The sequence below is a fragment of the Simochromis diagramma genome, unplaced genomic scaffold (genome assembly GCF_900408965.1).
Source record: "Simochromis diagramma unplaced genomic scaffold, fSimDia1.1 OVJJ01000455.1, whole genome shotgun sequence".
NCBI classification, from domain to species: Eukaryota; Metazoa; Chordata; class Actinopteri; order Cichliformes; family Cichlidae; genus Simochromis; species Simochromis diagramma.
Window position 1 is genome coordinate 89,016 of NW_024386896.1, and position 26,295 is coordinate 115,310.

At 41.7% G+C, this 26,295-nt stretch overlaps 1 protein-coding gene across 1 annotated transcript; it reads left to right on the forward strand.

Moving 5' to 3' along the window:
- The first annotated feature begins 14,750 nt into the window (after positions 1-14,750).
- Positions 14,751-26,064, forward strand: LOC120735038 (beta-secretase 2-like). The gene is made up of 9 exons (XM_040034204.1): positions 14,751-15,372; positions 19,487-19,575; positions 19,706-19,922; positions 21,614-21,745; positions 22,868-23,002; positions 23,315-23,416; positions 23,913-24,062; positions 24,161-24,329; positions 25,621-26,064. Exons 1-9 carry the CDS (start codon positions 15,079-15,081, stop codon positions 25,860-25,862), a joined length of 1,530 nt encoding a protein of 509 aa, XP_039890138.1. The 5' UTR covers positions 14,751-15,078; the 3' UTR covers positions 25,863-26,064.
- The last annotated feature ends 231 nt before the right edge of the window (positions 26,065-26,295 follow it).

Sequence of the window (26,295 nt, forward strand, 5' to 3'; positions counted from 1 at the left end):
CTTTCGCCACCCAAAGGAGGATCAGGTTTCCTTTACACTATGTGACCCATTAACTCAGAATAGAAACATTCTCAGCACCGGTATAATGATCCCTTTTGTTTGCTAAGACAATGACATTGATAAGAGACAAGCCATGCTCGTGGCTCCTTATACAACTGTGTATAAGGTTACAGAGTGGCCAGAGTAGTTCAAGCTGCTTATATGTTTACAATCTAGTAGTTCCCCTTGGGATGAACACGATACCTGCGGGTCAATCAGCATTAGGACACATGCACACTCTTTAAATTAGGGCAGAACTGCTATAACTTGGGAATGTGCCAGCTGCATGAAAGGCATCAGGGTTTGGAAGTCAACATGTCAAAGGAACTATGAGTTTATATGATACAGAAGCTTTTTAGAACTCGATACTTAAATTACGTAAATCGCACGTAATACATAATTACGTAAATGTATTGTTTTTATGTATTGTTACTGATATATGAACCTATCTCCAAAAGACAATCTTGAAGCATCGCTATGCTATGTTATTATCAGCTGCGTGGTTCGTTTTAAGATGTGTGGGTGAAATTCTAGTATTTTATTTGGGATGTTACTCAGCTCTAATCAGCAGCTATCTGTGTCCGTGTGACGCATCCATACAGTTTATGGATGTAGCTTGCTAACTAAGTAAGCAATTATCACCAGGTGTTCCAGGTGAGCTAGAATGATCCAGAATGGTGTTCTAGCACCTTTCGTTAATGAGAAATGAAATTGTGAAGGCAGATTCATGCATTTTACTGTCAAATGAGTTATTTTTTTTGTGTGCTGAGATACTTGCTCACTATGAAGAAGATAAGTCATTTTATTCGTTCTCATCCGTGCAGTCCATTCATGGTACAGATATAAATAAAGTTGCAGCTGTAGCATTTAGCTAGTGCTGCGGTAGAGGTCAGATAATCAGTCATACAGGGAGTGCAGAATTATTAGGCAAGTTGTATTTTTGAGGAATAATTTTATTATTGAACAACAACCATGTTCTCAATGAACCCAAAAAACTCATTAATATCAAAGCTGAATGTTTTTGGAAGTAGTTTTTAGTTTGTTTTTAGTTTTAGCTATTTTAGGGGGATATCTGTGTGTGCAGGTGACTATTACTGTGCATAATTATTAGGCAACTTAACAAAAAACAAATATATACCCATTTCAATTATTTATTTTTACCAGTGAAACCAATATAACATCTCCACATTCACAAATATACATTTCTGACATTCAAAAACAAAACAAAAACAAATCAGCGACCAATATAGCCACCTTTCTTTGCAAGGACACTCAAAAGCCTGCCATCCATGGATTCTGTCAGTGTTTTGATCTGTTCACCATCAACATTGCGTGCAGCAGCAACCACAGCCTCCCAGACACTGTTCAGAGAGGTGTACTGTTTTCCCTCCTTGTAAATCTCACATTTGATGATGGACCACAGGTTCTCAATGGGGTTCAGATCAGGTGAACAAGGTGGCCATGTCATTAGTTTTTCTTCTTTTATACCCTTTCTTGCCAGCCACGCTGTGGAGTACTTGGACGCGTGTGATGGAGCATTGTGCTGCATGAAAATCATGTTTTTCTTGAAGGATGCAGACTTCTTCCTGTACCACTGCTTGAAGAAGGTGTCTTCCAGAAACTGGCAGTAGGACTGGGAGTTGAGCTTGACTCCATCCTCAACCCGAAAAGGCCCCACAAGCTCATCTTTGATGATACCAACCCAAACTAGTACTCCACCTCCACCTTGCTGGCGTCTGAGTCGGACTGGAGCTCTCTGCCCTTTACCAATCCAGCCACGGGCCCATCCATCTGGCCCATCAAGACTCACTCTCATTTCATCAGTCCATAAAACCTTAGAAAAATCAGTCTTGAGATATTTCTTGGCCCAGTCTTGACGTTTCAGCTTGTGTGTCTTGTTCAGTGGTGGTCGTCTTTCAGCCTTTCTTACCTTGGCCATGTCTCTGAGTATTGCACACCTTGTGCTTTTGGGCACTCCAGTGATGTTGCAGCTCTGAAATATGGCCAAACTGGTGGCAAGTGGCATCTTGGCAGCTGCACGCTTGACTTTTCTCAGTTCATGGGCAGTTATTTTGCGCCTTGGTTTTTCCACACGCTTCTTGCGACCCTGTTGACTATTTTGAATGAAACGCTTGATTGTTCGATGATCACGCTTCAGAAGCTTTGCAATTTTGAGACTGCTGCATCCCTCTGCAAGATATCTCACTATTTTTGACTTTTCTGAGCCTGTCAAGTCCTTCTTTTGACCCATTTTGCCAAAGGAAAGGATGTTGCCTAATAATTATGCACACCTGATATAGGGTGTTGATGTCATTAGACCACACCCCTTCTCATTACAGAGATGCACATCACCTAATATGCTTAATTGGTAGTAGGCTTTCGAGCCTATACAGCTTGGAGTAATAATAATAATAATAATAATAATGGATTGGATTTATATAGCGCTTTTCTAGGCACCCAAAGCGCTTTACAATACCACTATTCATTCACTCTCACATCTACACTGGTGGAGGCAAGCTACATTTGTAGCCACAGCTGCCCTGGGCAGACTGACAGAAGCGAGGCTGCCATATCGACGCCATCGGCCCCTCTGCCAACACCAGTAGGCAAGTCGGGTAAAGTGTCTTGCCCAAGGACACAACGACCAGGACAGAGAGCCCAGGATCGAACCGGCAACCTTCCGGTGTACAGATTCGATTCCCAACCCCCTGAGCCACGGTCGCGCCCACGAGTAAGACAACATGCATGAAGAGGATGATGTGGACAAAATACTCATTTGCCTAATAATTCTTCTGCACTCCCTGGAATGTTTGCGTATCGGGATGAATTTTAATGCAACTTGCAAATACCTCAACACATATAATAATTCTGGGTGATTTACAGCTTTTGTATTTTCCGGAGTGAGGTTACTGCGCAACAACACTGAGAGATGGAGAACGAAGGTACGAAAGGAAAGAAAAGAGAGAAAGGTGAGAGTGTTTGGTGGCATTTGATCATTTTTAACATAGACATAGTTTTTAAAAATGTTGAAAACTGGACATTTAAATTGTATATGTGATGTTGTAATGCATTTTTAAACTTTTTTTTTCTGAGTTTTGAAATCAGGTAGTGGAGGTATATATATTGTGTGTTTCTGAGTTACATTTTTGCAAAACATCTTGCAAAGAAATGTGAAGAATGCTAATGTTCTGTTATTTAGGGATTGCATGAAAATGCCAGACAGTTTAGTGCGTGCTGTGCTGGATATTTTGCAGTGTTGTGACGAAGTTTGCAGCAGTGCACTGTGTTGGCCTGGTGCTGAGCTGTTGTTGTGTTCAGCGTCATCATTAGATCAAGAGTAGCAGGCACCGTTTTACATTTAAGGTGAGGATACTGATTAGTTTCATTTAGTGAATGAATAATACTAGTGTTATAGTATCTCTGGCTGGAAATCAGCCATGTAGCACACTTCAGTTGCTAAATCCAGAAGAGCATCAAAAAAATCTACTGGAGCTGACAAAACAAGTTATTTTCGACAATTTATTTCTAATGAATTCTACACCGCTACAGCAGATCTTAGTGGTCCTTCACATGCTAACCTGAGCATTTTTAACCCCCTATTACTACCAATAACCTATTGCTATATCAATTTATAGTCAAGTATTTAGTTTATGAATTTGATTGACAGATATTTCTTTTTTGGAGGATTAATTTTCTTCTAAAGTAGGACAAGATCTATAAATACCATATGAAACCATGAAACAGGGGATATAGCTAACCTACTACTGTTAATTTACAAAATAATTTTATCAGCACTTTTAAAGCGCAGTCTTTAAACAGATTACTCAAACTGTGGATTGGATTGTATGATTGTATGTATTCACCTGTGAACTCTACATGTGCTTTAAGTGTAGTTTGTTATCTCAGAGCAGAGGCTATCCCTTAGCCCATATTTCCACTCAGCGTCTGCATGCTCGATGCCTTTGTTCCCTTCCTACTGCAAACTCTCAAAAACCTGACTATTCTTTTATTCGTTTTTCTTAATTGCTAATTCAGATTTAGGCCCTAACTTCAGTCACACACAGCAGATGTTACAGGATTTCAGAGGCAGTAATAATGAGCCAAATTCCCCAAATTATGCGTTTTAACCTAAGTGTGCTGCAACTGACAGCTGAGTGCGCTGCAGCGTATGAAAGCACAGACAAGTCGACAAAGACACACGCAAAGTGAGAAAACACCTTTACTAATTTGATAATACACACAGAGCAATTAGGGAAAAAACATGCTTCAGTGTGAGAAAACACAATGAAATTCAGACAGACATGTTTCCAGGGGACACTAAAAAGTGACGTACACGCTTGGAAGCGTTTGTTGTTGCTGTGGTGAATAATAAAGTTAATGAAGTCGTCTGTTCAACTGTGCTGTGAGAAAATGAGCTGCTTTTTTTTTCAGACCACATTTTTCAGATATCGACTGTTAACCCTGCAAGCGTTTCAGGGTCACGTGCTTAAGACTTCGCTTCGACTCTGCAAAACGGACCACAGCACACACAGCAACCTTTTCCCGTCTCCTCCTCAATTCGTAATACCAACACCCCAGCCTGCTACAGCAACCCCAGACAGTTTTCCATTGGTTAGCCCCAAGACACAGAGGAGCATATCTGTAGCCAACCTTGACGTGCTAAACTAGGACGCTGAAGGGGACAGAAATGGGAGGAGAGAGCAGGAGAGTAAGCGAGGGGAGGGGAGAGGAGTGGAAGGGGGAACCTAATGAAAACCTGCTGGAGGAGTGGCAGAAATAAGGAAGTGAGGATGGAGAGCTGAGAGGGTTATGGCAAAGAGGGGGACGGAGAAAGGAGCAGTGGAGAGGGAAGGGAGTGAAGGTGGAGAGTGTGAGTAAAGGGAGGGAGAGAATAGGGTGGATTTTTTTTTTTTTTTGGTGATTTGTACTCCGGCTGCATATGTGCCTGGTCTCCATCTCCTCCATTCTCTGCTTCAAAACTGGAAAAATCAATACGCCCACAGTCTAGTGTATCCCCACAAGAACTGGATCATTAAAAAATATATAATCAAACGCCCGCTCGTCATTTTTCATCACCATTACCATCATCACGTATCTGAAGAGCGCACAGATACCAGTATATCACCAACATGGTTGTAACAATTTAATAACCCAATCAATGGCCTTCTAATTATTTCAGTGCCACAGTTAATCGTCCAGTTAAAGCAGTCCTTCAGCCTCGACTCGCGCAGAGAATGGCACACGGAGACAGGCTGCTTGTTAACAAATGCACACAGCAGAACCGAAGCTGGGCTGTTGTAATAAGAATATCTGACTTCTCACATTCACAACTCAATCCAACTCAGGGTCGCAGTGTTGCCTAGTAACGATGGCACACTACTGACCTTATCTACGTGGTCATAAAAATGTATGAAGAAGCCCCCCCCCCCCCCCCCCACCCACCCCCCCACGCCTTCAACCTCCTCCCCGCCAGCCTTCGCTCAGTCCTTCCTACAACCACACAACAACCTCAGAGCTCTTATCTCCCCTCTTTTACGAGTAGCAAGTAGCCAGGGGCCGAGCACCCTCTACACTCCCCCTAACCCTGCCGGGGCAGCTCTGCGGTGGGTATTCTCTGCCCAGGAGCTCCTGTCTCTTTTTATACAGAAAGGGGGGGTGAGGAACATGAAAACACTTGAGCCTTCACAAAAACACAATGCGCTTGTTTCTGTGCACACTACATGCATGCAGAACACAACAGATACAACACTGGTGGGCGTGAAGTGGGAGGCTAGAAGGATGCAGATTGCATGCTATGAAACTGATAGATAGCTGTAAGAACAGAGGGACACAGTCAAGCGCAAAGGAGACTGAATACCGCACTGCAAGGTGAGTCGGTGCACCAGCCTTCATAATAATATTCTTTCAGAGTGGATTTTCTCTTCAGCCTGCAGTGGGGGGGAAACAAGAGTGTGATATAAGTGTGGAAGAGTGTGAGAAAATGTGTTTAGTGGGAACAGAAATACAGTATCAGCACCACAAATATAGTTTATTGATGAAAGCAATTTGCCAGTGAGAGATGAGATGCATCTGATCTCTATCCGCTCGTGAGCCCCGAGAGCTGGGTTCAGCTTTTCTAATTGGGTATCGCCTTGGAGACGCCCATCCTAATTAGGAGACAAACTCCAGGTGTTGCACCTGACATCACCTCTGAAAGTCACAGAGGGAGTGTGACACATACTGTATAAACACACACATCTGCTCCATCTGCTGGCTTTACAATTAACGCAGCCAGGCCGGAATATGTCGAAATTCCCGCAGCAAACTTAAAACGGAGAAGGGGAAAGTCTTTTTTATTCGGCTATGGAGGCAGACCATCGAAGTAATTGTTCTTTGTTTTTATTTTTTATTTTTTGGGGGGGGGGGGGGGCACAAGCAAACCTTTATGCTCATGTCTCACCTGAAAGCGATGGCATCTATGGGCAGATTGGAATGGATGGTTACAGATTTCATGCACTATGATAAAATTCCCTGTTAAATTACAGTGAAGTGCTGGAGCTAGATCTGCTAGCATGAAACTGTATACAATATATAAGCTGTGCAGTATGATACCGTCAGCTGTGCGATTGCCATTTCTTTTTTTTAATTTAGTGTTCTTCCTCTAATCTCCATAAACAGTATATGACTGTAAAATATAGTGAAGCATTGAATAACTGCAACATTAAAAACATGGTAACAACCGCTGAGGTTCCCTGTGTGTCCTCGTTCACACTGAATTATTATATTCCCTTTCTAAATTATGACATAAGGTGAGCAATTCCCATTGTCTTTAACTGCACAGTCATGATAATCCTGCTTTATACAACATTTTGACAGCCACCCTGAAGATGAACTCTGGGTATGTGGATGGATGTGACTAACCATTTGTGCTCTCATAACTGAAACAACCACCACAACACAATTAACGTTGTAAACATCCACATTCCTGCGAGTGCTGGTACGCCTCTCATTTCTGATTTGAGCTGAACACAAAAAATCTACATAGTTCAGATTGCACACTACCTTTCTTGTTTCTCTGAGGTATCAGTATTTATGGGATTCAGCTGTATTCACCAAGACTGCTCACTACTGCGCAGAATTTCCTGTATTTACAGTGTGTGGTGAATAGAGTGAATGATTATAAGAAGAACCACTTCATTAAAGAGATCCCACTAGAGAGGAGAACCCCAACAGCATCTCAGTAATGAGGATGTCCACAGCCTCCCACTGCAGTCCGGCCCACAACTACAGCAACATCTGCTCTGTGGCACCCAACACATCAGGTGGGATCCGCTCTGTTTGAACAAACACAGGAGGCATATGTATGCATATGTACGAGTTAGAGTAACTAGGGAGACTGGTGAGGGTATGAGTAGTGCCTTGAGGCGAGGAGCAGAAGGGTGGCAGGGTTTCTGACACGCTGTGGACTGTTTAGACGCAAGCCTCTATGACTCATCTACGTGTCACTAATGCTTTTCCTATGAATGAACAAACAGATACACTGCGGAGAGGCATCGCTATCACCACAGGGGGAAGAGTAAGTGTGAGTAGCCTGTGAGACTAGGATGAGACACCCTTAGTCATACTCCCGCCTGTCTGAGGAGCTAGAGTTGCTGTACAGTTACAAGTAATCGATCTAAAAAAAAATGAAACAGATCAAAACCAGCTGTTTTTTATATGGCTGGAATCATACAGTGTGGTGCCAGTGGATGAGCCGTGATGTATCCATGCACCTGTTGTCTGGCACGTCCCTCTCATCTTATGTAGACTCTCCTCATTTGGGCTCATCTCCTGCAGCAGCAGCTGTGAATATGTGCACCTTGTTAGGCGGTTGACAGTTCTGGCAGAAGGAGAGACGGGGAAGTAGCTTGTTATGAAGAACAGGCTAACTATATGTCAATCTCTGCCGTGCAGAGAAGAAACAAAAACAAAGATGTGCAAAAAAATCCTTTTAATCTCAGCCTAAATTAATTCTTAAAGCAAGCTACGTTGTATTTATTTAAATATTTGAGTCCACTAAACTAAAAGCTAATTGACCCCAGCCATTTTTTTTGCTAATACACTGCACTGCTGATTAGATACCAAAAAATGAGATTTGCCTGAGAAACATGTGGACAGCCTGATTATGATGATCTGCCCCACTGTGATCCCCATTTACCGCTCATCCAGCTCAATCATATCTGTGCTGTAATTACACTGCATTCAAAATGCTAGCAGATTCAGCAAACCTCTGAGCAGCATTATACACTTACAGTGATTGGGCTGTCTGCAGGCCTGATTATTATAGCCCTGCGTGATGCTTTAAAAAAAATAAAAAGGATGAGAGCTGGGGTCACCGAGAAAGCAGCAGAGCTAATTCGGGACTTCACAGCACAATATTTATTTCTATGATCAACCTGTTTGATAGACCTGCTTATGCTTTAAAATAATGCACTGCGTCGAATTAGACTGGTAAGAGTAAGAACAAGTGTTCAGATGATATTTTGTGCAGTGTTAATATTTTTACAACATCCTATACTTTCTTACACTGTGGCAGCCGATAGCCAGTAATCTTTAGAAATATTCATTTATTTGATCTTCAAATAGTTTCATTTAAGCTTTTAAACACGTTTTATGCTGCATTGATTTCTTAACAAAAAGAGAACTCACTCATTCACACTCACTTATGTCAAAATTGCCAAAATCCCAAGTTAATTATTAAATCAAACATGTACAATTTTGAAACCCTGTAAAAACAGAAAGCACTTTTTAAATTCCACATGGTTACCATCTACTTACTTTCTTTTTAGATGACTGTGCACTAAATATATTTTCACCTGCTGGTCAGGTAAAATCAGACATTTACATATCTGATGTCAGGCTCGAGGAAAGTTTGACTGCCTGTAAAAAAAGAAAAGAAAAAAAAACCCAGTGAGTTTAAAGCAGATTAATCAATAAGAAAAACATAATTTGCTACAATATAATTTACTTTAGAGAACAAAAATATGAGAATTTAATAAATATATATTAAATTCATCGTGGTAATTAGTTGGCATAATGTTACATTTAGATGTGCATCTGTGCTTAGACGTCGATGTTTGTTGTTGAGGCTGAGGAGGAGGGCTTGCATTTGAGACAATGTGGAGCAGTCTCCTCCTCTCATCAGCTGTAATGATCAGAGCTGTGAGGATTAAGTACCGATGTCCCAGTAAAGGAGCTTTGCAATGCCAAATGTAGGACCACTGGCTCCCCTAAGCTGTCTAATTTGCTCATCCACCAGATGCTACAGCTCTCTTAGATTGGATTAAAGGCACAAAAAGGGTGTTGAGCGCCTTGCTGTGGGCAAATGTGGAACTGCAGGGAGAGGCTTTAGGACCAGATTAGAAACATTGAATTGGATATAAGACAGGCACATTATTAAAAATAGACTTTATAAAAGTCATGAATGGGTATTTTGTCATAATTTACATTCTTTGATGAATCACTTTGGGTCTTTTTTACCAATGAGTCTTTATCTGATGGAACCTGATCTCTACGAAACCGAAGATTAAATAAAAGGAGTCTTTTCCATTAGATCTGTTTGATCTGATCATCATTACAACTCTTTAGCTAAAACTTTTAATTTGTAATTGGTACACTTTTTAACGTGTTCACAAATTTACAAGTATATTGTGGCTTTAAATGACATAAAGCTCCACTTCTCATTAGAAGACTTCATAAACAAAACCAGGTAGAGAGCCCTAAAAAGTTGTTAAACTCTTCAGTCAAAGGATATATAACATACCTCCTGATTTTCTGCATTAAGGGGTTAGTAGGCTACCAGACAAATGATGCATTAAAGCTTCGTCCTGTTTTTAAAACTCTCAGGGTAAGGAAATACCCCAAGGTCCAGGGAAGAAGAAATAGGAATTGTGCTTAAATGGGTCATTCACAAGACCCAGTGCATGACAAGCAGTCCACCGGAAAGATAAATTTTTGTGGTCACAGTAGTTTCCCACATTATTAAGGCTAATATAACTATAGCGATTAACTTCAATGAGGGTGTGAGACAAGCATGGGTGGGGGACAGGGAAAAGAGCCGAACATGTGACACTACTGTGCACTCATGAGGTATTCAGTGTGAGACACTGGTTGTCTGTGTGTGGAAACAGGCAGCATGGAGAAGACCTGTGACAGCGATCTTGCCTTCCTTTCTTACTCTTTCTCCCCATACGCTGTCAGTGCCGAACCGAAGCCGTCTCAGCTGAAACATGCAAGTAAAGCTTTCTAACTTGGGGAATGAAGTCTTGCAAAGTTGAAATGCATGCACAAAAGTTTTGTTCCCTAATACTGTAGTGAACAGTTCACAAGTTGGTGGGTGGATATATATCAAATTATAACTTGTTTGACAAAGACAGTGTCTGTAGTTTTCCCTGTGTGCGCCACCATTATGGGTTTTAAACCAATATTAAGTCTTTGCAAGGGCAGAATTTTAGCTTTATTTAAAAGTTGTTGTTTTTTTTTTCAAAAATGTTCCATTGTTTAGGAAATACAGCAGTTTTTATACACTTTCCCCCATTGTAATGGGGACAAACACAATTGGACATTTGATCGACGGGCAGTTTCATTGCCAATTGAGGCCTGTTCCCTCGTTATTTCATGACAAATGAAGTAGACATAATGCTCCACGTTTACCCAAAGTATTCACTCACCCATCCAAATCATTCAATTCAGGTGTTCCAATCACTTCCATGGCCACAGGTGTGCAAAATCAAGCACTTAGGCATGCAGACAGCTTCCAGCGCGGTACCGTGATTGGATGCCACCTGTGCATCAAGTCCAGTTGTGAAATTTCCTCAGTACTAAATATTCCACAGTCAACTATTGGTGGTATTTTAACCACTAAAAGCGAAAGCGTTTGGGAAGCCTAAAGTAATAGGCCACGTAAAATCAGAGAGTGGGGTCAGCAGATGCTGAGGTGCATAGTACACAGAAGTTTCTGCAGAGTCAATCACTACAGACATTCAAACTTGTGTTCTTTAGAATAAATCAAGAACAGTGCATAGAGAGCTTGATGGAATGGGTTTTCATGGTCAAGGAGCTGCATTCGAGTCTTACATGATTAAGTCCAATGCAAAGTGTGGAATGCAATAGTGTAGAGCACCCCACCACTGGACTCAGATCAGTAGAGACTGGCAATCTGATGGACGAGCATGGGTTTGGCCATTGCCAGGAGAACGGTAGTCATCTAACATGGATGAGAGAGCTTGGTGTGGAAGAACTTGAATGGCCTGCACAGAGTCCTGACCTAAAATCAAGAAAACAACATCTCGCCCAACATCAGTGTCTGACCTCACAAATGCACTACTGGAAGAATGGTCAAAAATTCCCATAAACACACTCTTAAACCTTGTAGAAAGTCTTCCAAAGAGTTTCAAAGCCATTATAGCTGCAAATGGTAGGCTGACATTATATTAAACGCTATGGATGAAGAATGGGACGTGGCTCAATTCCATATATGTGTGAAGGTAGAAGATGAAACACTTTTGTAATATAGTGCATCTGAACATGATTCAAGTGTTGGATTTGTGTTTCATAGCTTTTAATTGTAATTTAAAATATGGGAAGCCATCATTAGCCTGCAAATAAAAACACAAACCCTAAAACCTAAGAGAGATAGGAAGAACTTCAGGATTGGCCAAATCAACAATTAGGTTCATTCTTAAAAAGAATGAATGCATTGAGAAGCTCAGCAACACTACAAGGCCTGAAAGACCACAGAAGAAAAATAAAGTGAATGATAGGATTATTTCAATGCTTAAGAAAACATCTAACCAATAGGACTTGAAGAGGCAGGCGTCTCAACCAACCAAGAGATGCCCTCATGAACGTAAATACAGAGAGTTTTCATGGTGCAAACCACTGGTTACACTCAGAACAAGATTATACTCATAGCATACTTGGAGTGTGGTGTGCTAATAAAAGATACTGGACATGTTACCATTTATTCAGAGGCTTATAACCACAAATCATTTTGACCATGTTCTCATGTGTGGTGTTAAAAATACAAAAATAACTAGACATCATGGGTTTTCCAATGCACAAGGCTGAGTACTTACAGGTATTTTTATTGTAGACTTTCAGATATACACATAAGTTAAACAATGGAATTAAGACTTCTAGTGAAAGCCTAGTTTCAGCGTCCTAAATACTGGTATAACTTGAACTGAGTCATCTTTGTAGAATATCTTCACAAAGCCCTTACAAACATGGGTGGAGCAATAAACGAAGATATATAAATGATGCTGTAAATTCAGACATTACCGACAAGACATTTTATAATAAACCTTTCCATAACTAGGCAGAGGCTTAAGCTGCTGGGAGGAAACAAGAATAGTGTCTTACACAATTAATTTGACCTTAAAACTCGCAATGACCAACATATCAAAAACTCAATCCATATTAAAAAACAAGGCTTCAGTCTTTGGCCTAAATGCGCCTATTGCTCCCCGAGCAGGCAGTGAGCCACAGTTGTGTCTAATGGGTGAAGGTCCGACCACCAGGAACTCACCAACATCACCTCCACTAGGCCTGGCTCCAGGGTGGTGCTCCAGTATCCCATCCCTGGTAAGGTAACTGGGTCTCTGTTGCACCCTACCTATAACCCATTTACCTTGGGAGACCCTACCAAGGGGAAGTTACCTTTGTAACTCCATGGGTTACTCAGGCACCAACTCATAACATAGCAGTATCTGCATGGGGGGAGAGAGACGAGAGTTTGTTTTGAAATCCAGGAAATAAGTTGAGCGAGAAACCACAAGACCAAACAAAACACAAAGTACCATGGCAAAACAGCAGTGGAGTCTAATACAAACGTGCATTAGGATTCACCACAAAGATTACTGAAAATTATAAGCATCTTGTGACCCTTCACACCTTCTCAGAGGTCTGTAACACAAAGGATTTATTTTAGCCCTGATTCCCAGTGTTATGAGGGTTACACTTTATTGTTTCATTACCATAATGACTTATTCTGCAGATCCAGCTGCTTCATGTAAGTCATGTTTGCGTCACGAGAAACATGCATGAAACCACCTACAGGCCAGTTTTTCAGAGAACGGTATTATACCTCCTGGGAGATCCCTCAGATATCAGTGTGCAGACACCATAAGGGCCCAATTGTCCAATTAAATAAAGATACAAATACAAATACAAATACAAATTGTTAGAATCTAAAGTTAGTGTGTCCCTGATGGAGCGCGGTAAGGAAAGGAGATTTTTATTTCTTGCATTTTTCTCCTCCTTTGAAAGCAATATTCTTATAAGCCATCTCCTTACTCACCGCTAAACAGTTTAACACAGCTGAGGTTGCAGCTGAAACTATGTAGCTTGCATGCCATGAGAAAAAAAACACAATTTAAAAGAACATAAACCTGTAATTCTTCTTAGGCCTTAGTCTTACTCACCAGAATTTATAGCTATATACTAAGCAATTTACAGTACTATGCTTTAGAAAATAGTTGGGTTTAAATGGACTAATACTTAGAGCACTGTTCCAGTTAAACACATTCATACAGTGTTGATTACCAAAGGAAAGCTTAAATACTGTGTTACACTGCTGTATTACACGGCTGAATGGCTCGTATTCATGCTTGGGAAAGCTTACAGTTTCTCATCCAGGTGATAACCACATTGGTGTAACATTAGGGTAAGTGAACCAGGTTGTAGTACAGGCCCCGGGTGACAGGGACAAACACATAACAAGAAGCTAACCCACATACACTACGTTGAACTAATATGTAAAGTTAACCTTTGTTAAGACACATTTAACTACATAACTGGAGACCAGGAGCCAAGATAAAGGGCACAGGTGTTTTATAGTATGGCCATGATGAGGAAGTTGGTTAGGGGAGGAATCAGAACTGAGACTGTGTTAACTAATACTAGCCACTACATAAATGTGGAGCTGCACAGCAATCCCAATAACAATATTTAAAGGGTGTTTAAAATTGGAAAAAAGTCACCACAATAACATTTTAAAAGTAGTTTGTACAGTGCACATAAAAGATAAACATAAATCTTTTAGGACAGTTTTTAAGTCCCATAGATAGATAGATAGATAGATAGATAGATAGATAGATAGATAGATAGATAGATAGATAGATAGATAGATAGATTACCACAAAAAGACAACAAAAGGTTTCGGGTAGATGACAGAAAAAAGAATTTGTTCTGATCACATAAGTGAAGCAAAATCTGTGGAGCAGTGTGGGGAAATCTAATTACAGTCTTTTAAAAATGGGCACATGCCCCCCAGTGCTATCAGTCCGGTTTACAGCAGTCCAAGTTGTGGAAGGAAGTCATGCATCGTGGAATCACATCACTCAGCCTGATACCAGGAGTAAAGGATGTGGTAAAAACCTACAGCTCGGCAACTGCGCCTTCAAAATAAATCACTATTCGACTGGCTTTGAATTAGATGAGACACAAATGTCTTTACATCTGTCTAATAATAAACCCCTATTAGAGTCGCTATGAATTAAGAGAGACAGAAAACCTTTTGGAGTTGTCTTATCTGGTGTAAAATACAAATCTGGCAAATCAAACACTGCGAATAAGGGAGCGACTGAAAGTAGCTTTTAGAAATGCAAAAATTGCATAACTCCCATTCATAATTTATCTAACTTTACCTAGCGTGTTAAACGCCTGTTTTGTGTGGCCGTTACAACAGTTACGTGTGCTTTAACTTGAAAGCAACTGCCGGAAGTTGAGTCTTCTGTTTGGGCTAGCTTGGCGCCGTCGTAAGAGTAGATGGAGGTGAAATTTCTCGCTGGAAATCGATCGACAGCGGACAGTTCAGTGTCACTCACACCGCGTAAGCATGTCACCATGTACGGTGTCTTTTTGACGGTGAAGCGGGATCGTTTCCATGATGGCGACCACCGCAGTACGGGCCAGTGTGAAAACTTGAGGAGAAAAGTTTGAGCACGGAACACGAGTCTTTTTCTGAGACTTTCTCTGTTGTTACTGGCGTGATAAAAAACAAAACAAAAAAAACCTAACATGGCATACTCAACTTTCGTTTCGTTTGGGGCATTTGCTTTGAGTTTGTACTTCGGCGTGTCCTATTGTTACTTTTCCATACCGCTGAAAATATACCCAGGGAAGTACAACGTCTCATCGGATGTGAATTTGACGTCTCTTCGGAGAGTAGCGTTAAAGTCTGATGGAAGCGGCCTCTCTCTGGCCTCTGATCCCACCGGTACCGTGAACTTTCTGGACATGGTGAATAATTTGCAAGGAGACTCTGGGAGAGGCTACTACATAGAAATGTCAATCGGTACTCCTGGTCAAAAGGTAATGTAGCTCCTGAGCTCCTGTCTGTTTTAACTCTCTGAAATATTTTTTACGTTTCTCATTTAGCCTTAAACGCACCACTTGTGTCAGCTTTCCACTTTAATCACTGTATTTGCGCTGTGTTGTGTGTGTGCGCTGTGTTTTTGTGTTTATTTGTTTTTTCCTGGATGCATTTGTAGTGTGTTTACTGTGTATGTGTGAATAGGGGCTGGTCCATCCACCATGTGATCCAGTGGTCAGAAGGTGGGCTGGGTGTGTTTGTTTTGACTCAGGGCCATGGATACCCATCTATACAGCACTGTGTATTTAAATATGCTTTTAAATGTCTGTGTAGGTCATCTTGAACATTTGAAAAAAGAAGGCAACAGACTAGATCTCTATTACCCAAGAGGCTTCTTCATTTCTAAAAAAAAAAAAAAGAAAAAAAGAAGAAGAAGTAGTCAGGTATTTAATCCCCAGTGGAGAGTTGCCCCCTTTGGAAGTGGTCCTCAGGGTCCCTGATCCACTTGGTCATGCGAGTCGTCACATGAGCCAAGGTGGGAAGGGTGAAACTACTGTGAGACTTCACCCCACCACATCTTGTGACCTGTTGAGGTCACCTGATGCAAGGTGTGAGTGGAGATGAAGCCTTCATCGTAGGTGGATGATAGCTGGTGTCGTAAGCCAACACCAATGTTCAATCACTGACTCGTTTAACAGCCATATTTTTTTTTCAAGCTATTAAGTCTATATTTCAAAATATGAGGTTTAAATTTACCCCTGCAGCAGAGGGTCATAGGAAGATAAGTATGTCTTCTTACTTTTAGGCTCGCCTGGGACCACGGAGGAAGGATAATATAGCTATGAGGGTGCTTCAGCCTCATTATAGCCTAGGGGTCTGTAGACTAAACCCCCACCACCAACACCAACACTCTTTCTCTGGCTCACATGCACTCACATGATGCTGCCTGCGAGGACCAGTGTTTCTTAGCAGGCAGCTGACAGGGATTACCAGGCTCCCAGGCAGCAGAGAGCACCCCGAGAGTTGTACAAAATAGCACTTGCTCTACAGCAGGGATATTCGTTGGCTGCTATTCTTTTGGTTGCAGAACTTGGAAATGCGTACGTGTAATTTATTAGAACGTCATTTTTATACTGCTTGTTATGTAAAGCGCCTAACAAGATCATATTAATAATTGAGGAGGACTAAATCTGGGTGAGCTGGAGCTCCCGTCACTATTAAAAATACATGAGGCTTTAAGGGTGGCAGCGATTTGCCTTTGTGTTGTAAAGTAGTTGTCTTTGAATTGGAGCTTAAAGCAAAGGTGAATTATCTCATTAGTAAGTTGACCTGTTGCCCCGGGGCATCTCGAGTTAAACAGATCAGAGCTTTTAAGACTCTTGGGCAGCACATCTCAGTTTCTCAGGCTCACAGAGGCTTATCTGCGCTACCTGCCATGTCGCTGAGGATAACATTGCAGCACTTGCCAGAGTACACTTCTCACACTTCCTTATTATCAAGTCACAGTGTTGTATGCTTAATGACTTTTGTCCTAATAGAAAAGAACAATTTATAGTGTTCCCCAAAGAAGAAAATTCCCCTTTACCCTTATTACTTATCATTATTCAACAGGTAAATGTATAACAACAGATTATCAATCATAAAAGTCAGTCAGTTAAGCAAATGTCATCAATGCATTAGCACTGGAACTAAGATTACTATTCAGTTATATTCAGCATATTGGTATTTTAAACATGTTTCTCTATTGGGAGGAGTATGTATGTGTCAGTGGTGGCTCACCTTTACAAAACAGTAAATCAGAAAGGGCGCAGTCTTTATGATGTTTTTTTATTACAGCTGTGTGTTTCCTACTTTGTCAGAAAACTTTCTGTGCAGAGAAGATTCACAAAAAGTTAATGACATGTTTAGGGGTTTGGCTATTGCCATTTAGTTTTTTGTTTCTTTGTTTTTTGTTGAATTGTTCACATTTGGGTGAGATTATGGAGTGTTTTTTAAGGCTAGCTCGCTTGTTTAGCAGAGTGGATCCATATTGCTGCATCAAGCATTAAAACCACCTGAAAGCTGAACTTGATACAGATACCTGCTAAACAGCCATTTTTATTATTTGTTCGCGTTTAAAGTCGTTCTTGCACAATTTCCAGGATGTTAATATTACGGATGTGTGAACGGATGTAGGCTCAGACTTCTTTAATTGGTTTATGATGCACAGTAAAGATAGAGGAAGCTTCACCTCTTGATCTTCTAGTCTTTTATGTCCCTGTTCTGTCCGTAATTATAGTGAAACCTTGCCAGCAGAGAGCCATCTGCTTTGGTTCAGATTGTTTATGCGGTGGCAAAATGTCGTGTAACTCGATACTATTGAGTTATACTCTCAATATTATTCTAACTAGATGATGATGTGATTACAGGGCCACGGTGTTCAATGAGGCACTATTCAAATCAGCCACTAATTGCGGCATCTGTTAGCATGTGGCACACACAGGCTGAGTGTTGGCTGGAGAGCCTCACATCTGCTAATTGGTACAAACAGGTAGCAGATGCACGCTGCCTCCATGGAGCTACCGCCAATTAGACAGCGAACGCTCAACTGCAGACTGCCTCAGCAGGGGAAGAGACTTGCCTGAAGCTCTGAAGCTTGACAAAGGGAGGATAGTGTGACTAGTAAAAAGATAGGTGGTGTGGGGATAAGGAACTGCCCTTGCTTTCCCTTCTCGCTATTCTCCTTCACCACAGGATATCAGAATTTTCCAGTCAGGCCTGTTTGACTGGTTCAGGCCTTGTGTGAGTGGCCTGCTGCCATCTGCTAAGGTGGCAGAGGAGTTTTGGATGGCACAGTGACAGTGGTGGGACAGGAGCCAGCGCAATGAGGAGGAACTGATAAGCCCGGCTCAACAGGGGTTTCCCATGGCTGAGTGAACCAGTCGATAACATGTGGTTGATAATTACAGACCTGCTTTCATAAAGGCCAAATGAACCTGAGCATGCCGGTGGGATGTCGGCTACAAGGAAATGATTAAGAAAGTTTGCGCTCATAAGCAAACAGTGTAGCGTAATGGTCAACAAGCGTTTATCTGAAATGTAATTTAAGTAAACTATTGCCCGCTGTTGTGGTGCGCCTTAATGTAAAGGCAAACGCAACGAGGCGACAGTCGATCAGTTGTTGAAACCGCTGTTTACATTTGAACATGTCTAATGAGCTGCTCAGTTTTCATAGATTGCCACGAGTCTTTGTTGCTGATTCATCAGGTGGCGTCGGGGCATTAGGTTTATGACCCCCGCCTCGGTGGCGAATGCTTGCCAGCGAGTGTTAACATGGCCACAGCTGAAACATGAAGGTGACAGAAGTCTGCTGTTTATTTGTTCCCGCTCATTGACTCGATGCCTGGAAGACAACTTGATCTCAAGTGCTGTTAACTCGTCCCCACTGTTCACATGACACATACCAAACAACTGGTTAGGTCACACAGTCATGAAAGCAGCTTGAGGCTGTCGTGTTTGACTCTCAGATCACACATTCAGTGAACACTTACGTCCGAGGTGCATTGTTAATGACGAAGACCTTTCACACCAGTTTGTCCAACACTAGAACTGAACCAAAAGTAGTGCCGTTGCAACTTCATGTGTATCATTTCCTCTTGTGTGTGCTGCTAAAATAATGTTTACAGACGTTATTAAAATGTGTAATTAATTTTAGCTGCAACCAAGCTGCGTTTTCTTCCTCCAGAGAAAATGTCCATTTACGGTCCTATATGAATCTTTCAGATGGGCACGAAACGCCCCTAAAAGAGATATAACCTTCTTTATGTTCGGCTATTTTTATGGCCCATTTCCCTTTCATTGTTTCCTTGAGAACTGTTGTGTAATTTACCTTTTGTGTTTTCATGCTGTGGGGAAATTTCTCGCATCTATCTTTCTCCCTTCTCCTCTAATCATATCTGCAAACAAACTTTAATGTCTTTTTAAAGCTTAAAGGCTTGTGAATGCATCCCCCTGTGCTTAGCTGTCATTCTTTTCTTTTTTTCTTTTTTACCATGTGATTCTGGGGCCATGTAAGTGGGGGGGGACAGATAGCTGGAGTGATTGTTAAAACAAACTGTGCCTTCTGTTTTCCAGCTGAACATCCTGGTGGATACGGGTAGCAGTAACTTTGCCGTGGCTGCAGCTCCACACCAATTTATTACTCATTACTTCAACACTGCACTGTGAGTGGCTGGAATACTGCCTGCTTGCATTTTGTAATAACTGTAGTATAACATAGTAAATACATTCAGTTTTTGTTATATATAGCTTTGTAACTGTTTACATATTCTGTTTTTTTTCTCCTGCTTTTAGTTCCAGTACCTACCGTTCAACCGGTCGCACTGTAGCTGTAAGGTACACCCAAGGCAACTGGGAAGGTGAGCTGGGAATGGACCGCGTCTCTATTCCCAGAGGCCCAAACGGCACCATCAACATCAACATCGCCGCCATCCTGTCTTCTGATGGCTTCTTCCTCCCTGGGATCAACTGGCAAGGCATCCTGGGATTGGCCTATCCTGTGCTGGCACGGGTACGGGAGATACTCATTTACAAGTTTGCGTAAAGTTATTAAGCAAAGTCATTGATTTCTGCCCAGTGTGACATTAACTAGTAAGAAGCTGTTTTGCACTCTAATGAAAACAAAGATGACACTCAAAGGACAGACGTTTTGGCGCACTCATATGTAAATTGTGAAAAAAATGGGGATTTGATTTATTTCATTTGTGTTCTGTTCAACCGTTTTCTTACACTTGTCCAATTCAGGGTTGTGGGGGCCTGGAGCCACTGTCATAGGGTGAAAGGCGTGGTATACTAGACAGATTGCCAGTCTATCACAGGATTAACACAGAGACACATTCAGGTCTACAGCCGTATAAAAATCGCCAGCTAACCTAACATGTATATCTTTGGACAGTGGGGAAAAACAAAACAAAGTACCAGCTGGTGGATTTGAACCCAGGACCTTCTTGCTGTGAGGCAACAGTGCTACCAAAAGCACCACCGAAGTGACTATAAAAGCATTGATTACTAAAATAACATAAACTAATTATATTGAGTGAATCCTCTGAGCTTGTCCGGACAGGCAACGTCATTCTCACTTACATGCTTCCCACTCCTCACATCACATATCAAACACCCTTCCAATTTAGCAGTCTACTTAAGCTGCAAATCCTCTGACTGCTGCCCTGAGTCACTGCTGTTTTAACCCCTGGAACAGCCCCAGCATCCACCTGTGTTCTCCGTGGGATATTTGCTCCTTACTCGTCAATTTCTTGGTGTGTCATATTTGCAGAATGTCATTTTTGGAGCACAAACACCATACTCTGGTTGAATTCTGTTTCTGTATGAATCGTTGCAAAATGATTTGGCTAATTAAAGTGCTTTTTTCCATGTATGTGGAATTAAACACAAACCTAAGGATGAGAGCAGAAGGAGGAAGCAAAACCTGAGAAAATGTGAACATGCAGGTTTCATAAAGGGAATGTGACAACAATGCATGGCTTCCTGCTCGCCTCCATTTCTGTTAAACCACTGAATAACTTTGCAGTCTAATCTTATCTGAATGTCGTCATCCACTTGTTTGTGATATAATTACAGGAGGCTGTGTTTTTCTTATAAAATGATGGGGTGAGGTTATGTTGTTGCTGTATTTTGTCATCTCTTACTTCCATCTCCCCTTATACCATAGATGTGAATTAATCAGTTTTCTTTTTTCAAAAGAAGAGCTAAATCAAGGTGCTTTACCCAGTGTCAGCTTTTTTTAACAGATTAATCTCGTCTTAATGGAGCGTTAAAGACGTCAGCGCAAACTGCACAATACGTACCTTCATTCTGCGCTGACTGCAACAACCTTTGGGATCAAATGTCAGTGATTGTGGAGCCGATACGCTTACATTGACCACTTTGTGCTATTGGCGACTCCTGAGTGCTGAGGTTGAACTTTCTTCCAGGCTGTTTGTCATGCATGACATGGTGACACTGTGGAGGAAAACAGGAGTGAACATATCACAGTCCAAACTGATGATACACCGCTGTCACATAAAAACACATTTCAGCATTTCCATTCAATAGAGCTGATGTTTGAGGTGATTGATTTTCTACGATGTTGTGTGTGAAGCTTTTACAGTCTGTGTAGTTACACAAGCTAAAGGTATGAAACGCAAATGTAAAGGTTTCACTCGATCAACATTATTTAAAACTGTCTCGTTGTGTCTCCACCAGCCTGACTCGTCCGTGGAGCCCTTCTTCAATTCAGTGGTGAGACAGCTGGGAATTCCTGACGTCTTTTCCCTCCAGATGTGTGGTGCTGGACTGTCAGCCGGCAGCGAAACAGACACTACGGGCGGCAGTCTTGTGAGTAGTCAGAAGTAACACCCCAAGGAGGAGTTTGATTAGATAAAAACATTGGTTTTAAACAGTCTTTATATTTTGGATCTCTGTCTGAGATTTTGATAGCTTGTGTGTGTGACCAGCACCTTTTTATAAACGTCATAGCTGATGTCCTTCATGTCACTGTGTTTCCACATTGGAAGGCCTTTCTACTTTGACTGGAGCTAATTAAGCTAAGATAGCATCCTGCTGAGAGCAAGTCTGTCGCCGTAATACTTTCGACCTTGGTGCCTCGCTCACCGCATCTCCATCATGTGACCCGCTGGTGCAGACAGATGGATAAGATGGCAGGGTGCTTGTGCGTGTATGTGTGTTTATTGACTGTGGTCTGTCAGAGTGTGGGCACAGGGATAAACATTTGCTAGAGTGTATTCTTGTTGGATATTTAATGTGGCACACTTGACCTGGTGATGATTGTGTGGTTTTATTCCTTCACGGTGGTGAAAGTTTCTGCCCGAACATCCACTAAGAATGTTTTAGGCCACAAGTCATATGCTAAAAATTAGAGATTCTCACACAAGTCGGATACAACGATGAAGCAACAACGTTATATATCAAAGAGGTCAAAGGTCACAGGGATATCACAACGTTCTGTGAAGCACTTCTGACTAATATTGATTAGGATATTAAGTAGATCTAACTGTATCAATATTTGTAACAGCTGATTTAAAAAAGGTAAAAAGGGAGATGGTGGAAACACCATAGTTTTTCCACCACATGGCTCTCTGCCACTCCCTCTGTTAGCAACATGTTTGGAATGCCACAAACAAAAGCCGAGCAGAGCGTGAATGAGTACATAATAACTATCATAATGCACAAATAAGTACACATAACAAATGTTATGGAAATCTGTTGTTTGTGTTTTGAGTGTTTGGGGGAAAAAAACAATTGGCCGATATGTCAGAATTAGATCACCAAGTATCGATATTGTATCTGTCTTAAGAATCCTATTCCTATCAGGCTCTAATTTTAAGTTTAGTTAGATACTGAAGTGGTGAAGCTAAACAGATATGTAAACTGCAACTTAGCTGATTTACTGAGGCAAAAAAATAAAAGGCAGTAATTCTGGTTATCTTCTTCTCTTAGATAATGGGTGGGGCTGAACCAAGTCTGTATCGAGGCTCAGTGTGGTACACCCCTATAATAGAAGAGTGGTACTACCAGGTGGAGGTGTTGAAGCTGGAGGTGGGAGACCAGAATCTGAATCTGGACTGCAGAGAGGTAAAACTTCACGGTCTGAATCGCTTCTCTCACTGTCTGATCCTAACTCCACACTGCACTATTTCAAAGTGAACTGTAGCTTTGACTTGGAAGTTGACTCACAGCACTTGATTAACTTGCTGTGTCAAGGTTAAAACACTGAAATGTAAGAGAAGCTGAGTAGGAGTGCTGCAGAGCAGTGTAATCCAGTTTGTCTGCTTGTGAAAGAACTTCCTCATTTTATATTCTTTTGTTTGCTCAAGGTCTTCCATAGGAGCCCGTTGCAGCGAGAACAAACCCTACCACACGTCACTCTTTCTCTCTTTTTTTCAGTATAACATGGATAAAGCTATAGTCGACAGTGGGACGACTCTGCTGCGACTTCCTGTCAACGTCTTCAATGCATTGGTAGAAGCCATCATACGCAGCTCTCTGGTATGCTGCCTCCGCTCCACAGACAATGATGAAACATGTTGTCAGAGCAAAGATATGCAGGGGAGAATAGCACACACTCACTGTTCAAGGACGTAGTAGCTTTAAGTGGAGGGATCGAGGGTTTTTTCCTGTTATAAAAATATATATGTGTGTGTGTGTGTGTGTGTGCGCTCCATGCCTTTGTTTATTTACCATTAGGCTTTGCACATTTCTCACCTTTTTGGAACTGCACACAAACAGTTCCCAAGGTTAATTTGAACTTGGAGGCAACATTTTCAATTAAAGCAGCCACATCCTTGCAGATGAATACAAAGTAGGAAAATGAAAGCAGAACATCAAAACTTGTTTTGGTGCTATGTTGACCTTCTTTTTCTGTCTTTATCCTTTTTATCCTTCGCACTGTCTCTTTTCTGTCTCTGTCAATTTCTTACTGTGACTGTCTTATTTTCTTTTTCTCTTTCCTCCTGTGTTTTTTTTGTTTTTGTTTTTAATTCAGATCGAGGAGTTTTCTTCAGGATTCTGGGAAGGCACCAAGTTAGCATGTTGGATGAAGGGAGAGAACCCCTGGAGGTTTTTCCCTAAGCTGTCCATCTACCTGAGGGCCACGAACACCAGCGAGTCATTCCGCGTCACCATTCTGCCTCAGGTGCCAGGCACATATATAATCATATAATCATTCCTTCTCTAGAGCTTCCATCAAACAAAGACAAACTCATCTCATCCTCATTTCTTGTCATCTCACAGCTTTACATCCAGCCAATCACGGACGTTGACGGCACGCTGGACTGCTTCCGTTTCGGGGTGTCGTCGTCAACAAATGGCATGGTGATCGGCGCCACTGTTATGGAAGGCTTCTACGTAGTGTTTGACCGCAGTCAGCGGAGACTGGGCTTCGCACTCAGCAGCTGTGCAGGTCAGGGTTCATACTGGTGCCACTTACTGCAGTTACATGTCTGTAAATATTTCGCTTTTTATGAGAAACTACAGCAGAAATCCTAAAGTACAGAGTAAACCAGACGTCAGCTAATGATAACTTACTGACCGGCAAACTCCTAAAGTCAGCCACTTTCAGGCTCCCTGACCAAGAGCTCAACACAGTGTCCTGTTCACTGAGATCTAAACGTCAAAGGTTAAGCCTTCAGTGGCACTTCCTCATAGTTCTGTGGAAAAATGAACTTTGGCCAAGCCTCCCTCCCTAATACTAAAGTACAAAGTTCATTTTTGTTGTGTACTGAGCAAACACTTTTGTAGGCTTAAGGTTGGAGGCTTGTGACAGCATTTAATGTCTAAGCAGGGCAGGTAAAATAAATAAGAAAGTTAAATGCCATTGTTTAAAAAAAAAAATGATGCCTGAGCCCGCCATTGAAGACTACGAGCAGCAGTGTGCTTGATTAAAAAGCTGGGATAAAGTCTGGAGCCTGGCTGTTTAATGCTCTGTATGTGAGAACAAGAATTTCAAGACATCCTGAAGCCAATGTAAAGATTATAAAATAGGAGTGACATGAGCTCGCTTGCTGCAATGTGTTAATGGTCTGTGTCATTTGGAGGCATGAAAGAGATCATTTATCTAAGCAGGTAAACAAGGCAATAATTGTGCATGAATAATTTCTTCCAGTTCCACCAAATTCAATTCAATTTTATTTTTATGAGCTAAATCACAACAACAGGAACCCTCAAAACATTTTATATTGTAAGGTAAAGACTACAATAATACACCGAAAATCTCAGCAATCAAATGACCCCATTTGAGCAAGCTCTTGGTGACAGTGGCAAGGAAAAACTCCCCTTTAACAGGAAGTAAACGTCAAGCAGAACCAGGAGGGCAGCCATCTGCCATGACCAGTTGGCCAAAGAGACCATATTTAGCAATTTCTAAATGTTCCTTAAACGAGGAAAAACAGGAATGAAAAATAGATTTTGCACACTTTTAAAAGCAACAGTTGTTCAGTTAAATGTTTAAATGTTTAAAATGTTCATTTGCTCATTGTCAAGATAGCCTCAGCTAGCTCTCAGTCCAGCAAAAGTTCTCTTCACCTGTCTTTCCAGCTTTTCTCAAACATTAGCTCACAGTCACAGGTTAACTCTTTTTATTTGGCACTTGTTAAATTTGTATTGAATGAGGGCGTATGAGTGATGCTAACTTAATGCTGCTTTTTTGGTTTTATGAGATCATGTTATAAGACCTCTCTCATACGTCACTGCAGTGAGCGATGGGGTGGCTCTGTCAGAGATCGAGGGACCCTTCTCTGCAGCGGACGTGGCGGCCGACTGCTCTGGTGGCCCACTGAAGGAGCCTCTTGTGTGGATGATATCTTACGCCCTGATGGCAGTCTGCGCGTTGGCCCTCCTCATCCTGCTGCTCATGCTCATCCTGCCCTGCAGATGCGGAAACCGGAACGGTGAGATCACGGACGAGTCCTCGCTGGTACGACACCGCATCAAATGACTGAGAGGGCAAAGTAGAGCGAACCCGGGGAAGGGACAGTCGAACAGTGAGCAGAGCGCCTCCACGAGAGGCTGCACCGACCAATGACACTCGACTTAGGATTTTTAGACTGGACTCATCAGCTTGGCCCACAGAGGCAGTCGCACAGACAGATCAACTGCCTCTGAAAGGGAAAAATCCCCAGAACAATTCTTTAAAAAAACAGCTGTTGGTGGTGAATTTGTATTTTCTTGTTGGTTTTTTTGTGGTCGTGGCCTCTCTTTGACGATGATAGTTTGCTAATGTTATGCTTATGTTGCCTTAATCCACCTACACAGGCTGATGGAGGCACTCAAATCATAACTGGGCTTGTTCTAATTAAAACTGCTAAAGGTATTCTGAGAAATCTAGAACTTCAATAACACTAGAAGGGTGAACAAAATTATTAAAGAAA

Coding starts and splice junctions, on each gene's coding strand:
- LOC120735038 (XM_040034204.1), top strand. CDS start 15,079: ATGGCATACTCAACTTTCGTTTCGTTTGGGGCATTTGCTTTGAGTTTG. Junction 23,417..23,912: donor CCATCATACGCAGCTCTCTG/GTATGCTGCCTC, acceptor TTTTTAATTCAG/ATCGAGGAGTTTTCTTCAGG. Junction 24,063..24,160: donor GCGTCACCATTCTGCCTCAG/GTGCCAGGCACA, acceptor GTCATCTCACAG/CTTTACATCCAGCCAATCAC.